Here is a 1249-nt window from a genome sequence, read left to right as displayed (position 1 = left end):
TGGGAACAGCTTCAATGACTAAAAGGGAAACATTTTATTTTCATTAAAGTAAGTTCTTTATTCTCTCATGACTAAACAATTTAAGTTACATTTATTATTAGCTATGTTCAAAATCGCTCTTTTCTAGTAAACCTGAATGGAACTGGGACTCTCTTAGGTACTTAAAGATTACTTTTCTCAGAATGGGGAAAAAAAAAACCCAAACAAAAACAAACCACCACACAAAATATTTTTAAATTTCAAGTCATGCTTGAAAAAAGTCATCTCCCCAAAAAACACCCACAACCCAACAAAACAAACCCAGACATGTAACCTTAAATATATACTATCTCAGCTTCTCATACTCATACTTCTCATCCAGAACTCAGAAGTACAACTACAGGAGTCAGAACTTTTGTTATACTGGGGGTGGCCCATTGTGTTGAAGTCCTGTATATGGCCACAACAGCTGCTGTAGTGAAGTCCAGGAGTCCCCAGTTCCTACAGGTGCGGCATCTGCTGGTCTCTGAAGAGATAGCCCAGTGAGGAAGCTTGTCAGAGCAGCAAGCAGGACCAGGATGGAAACAGAAACCCAGAGAGTTTTGTTAGCATTGGAAAAGGAAGCCTTGAAATGGGATGCCCACGATGACATCAAATTGCACCTGCACAGAGGAGTTATGGATCAGTTCAGTTTTCCTTCAAAACTTAGAAGCCCTCCTCTCACCCCACTCCCCAACTCCCAAAACCCCTAAAGCAAACCAGACTCCACAAACTTAGATCCTCAACTATCAAAAGTGACAAGGTTGTTACTGCACTGGGGGCTCTGTAAAGTGGTAAGTTATGTTCTGGGTTTAAAGTGCAAGCTTCAGGAAGCACGTTTTCATATAAGCTGTTTAGGTGACTGACCTGACCCATAAGCCCACCTTGTTTCTGGAAGCACTAAGTAGTACTGACCTTGTTTTTCTTGTTTTCTAAGGCTTTGGTGCCTTCCTTGAGGTTAGGGAAAAGTCTTACCATCACTCACTATCAAAATCCTAGACCTCTCATGTCATTGGGTACCTCTATCCATTATCAAACAACGGAAATAAACTTTTTTCCTTGCTCTCTTCTCAGTTTTATACACTCGCTCAACTGTCTTGTTTCCCCTTTGATCGGGAATGCTCACAGTGGAGGCTTAGTGTAGAAGACCTATTTGGAATAAGCAGTTTCTCCAGAGAGACACAGCAGAGCTTTCCAAGGGATACATGTTTGGAAATGACAGCACTCGCTC

The 1249-nt window shown here is 41.5% G+C and overlaps 1 protein-coding gene across 1 annotated transcript in view; it reads right to left on the bottom strand.

Annotated features, from left to right (window-relative positions):
* Window positions 1-359: 359 nt before the first annotated feature.
* The window catches only part of IRAG2 (inositol 1,4,5-triphosphate receptor associated 2), a 40715-nt gene continuing 39825 nt past the window's right edge, over window positions 360-1249 (bottom strand). The window contains exon 40 of the mRNA XM_065852480.2: window positions 360-641. Within this exon, the coding sequence (XP_065708552.2) occupies window positions 398-641 (244 nt within the window). The 3' untranslated portion in view covers window positions 360-397. The remainder of the gene's footprint in view (window positions 642-1249) is intronic.

The sequence above is a fragment of the Patagioenas fasciata genome, chromosome 1, assembly GCF_037038585.1.
Source record: "Patagioenas fasciata isolate bPatFas1 chromosome 1, bPatFas1.hap1, whole genome shotgun sequence".
NCBI lineage: Eukaryota > Metazoa > Chordata > Aves > Columbiformes > Columbidae > Patagioenas > Patagioenas fasciata.
The sequence above is the reverse complement of the archived record's forward strand: the minus strand, read 5'-3'. Positions and strand labels throughout refer to the sequence as shown.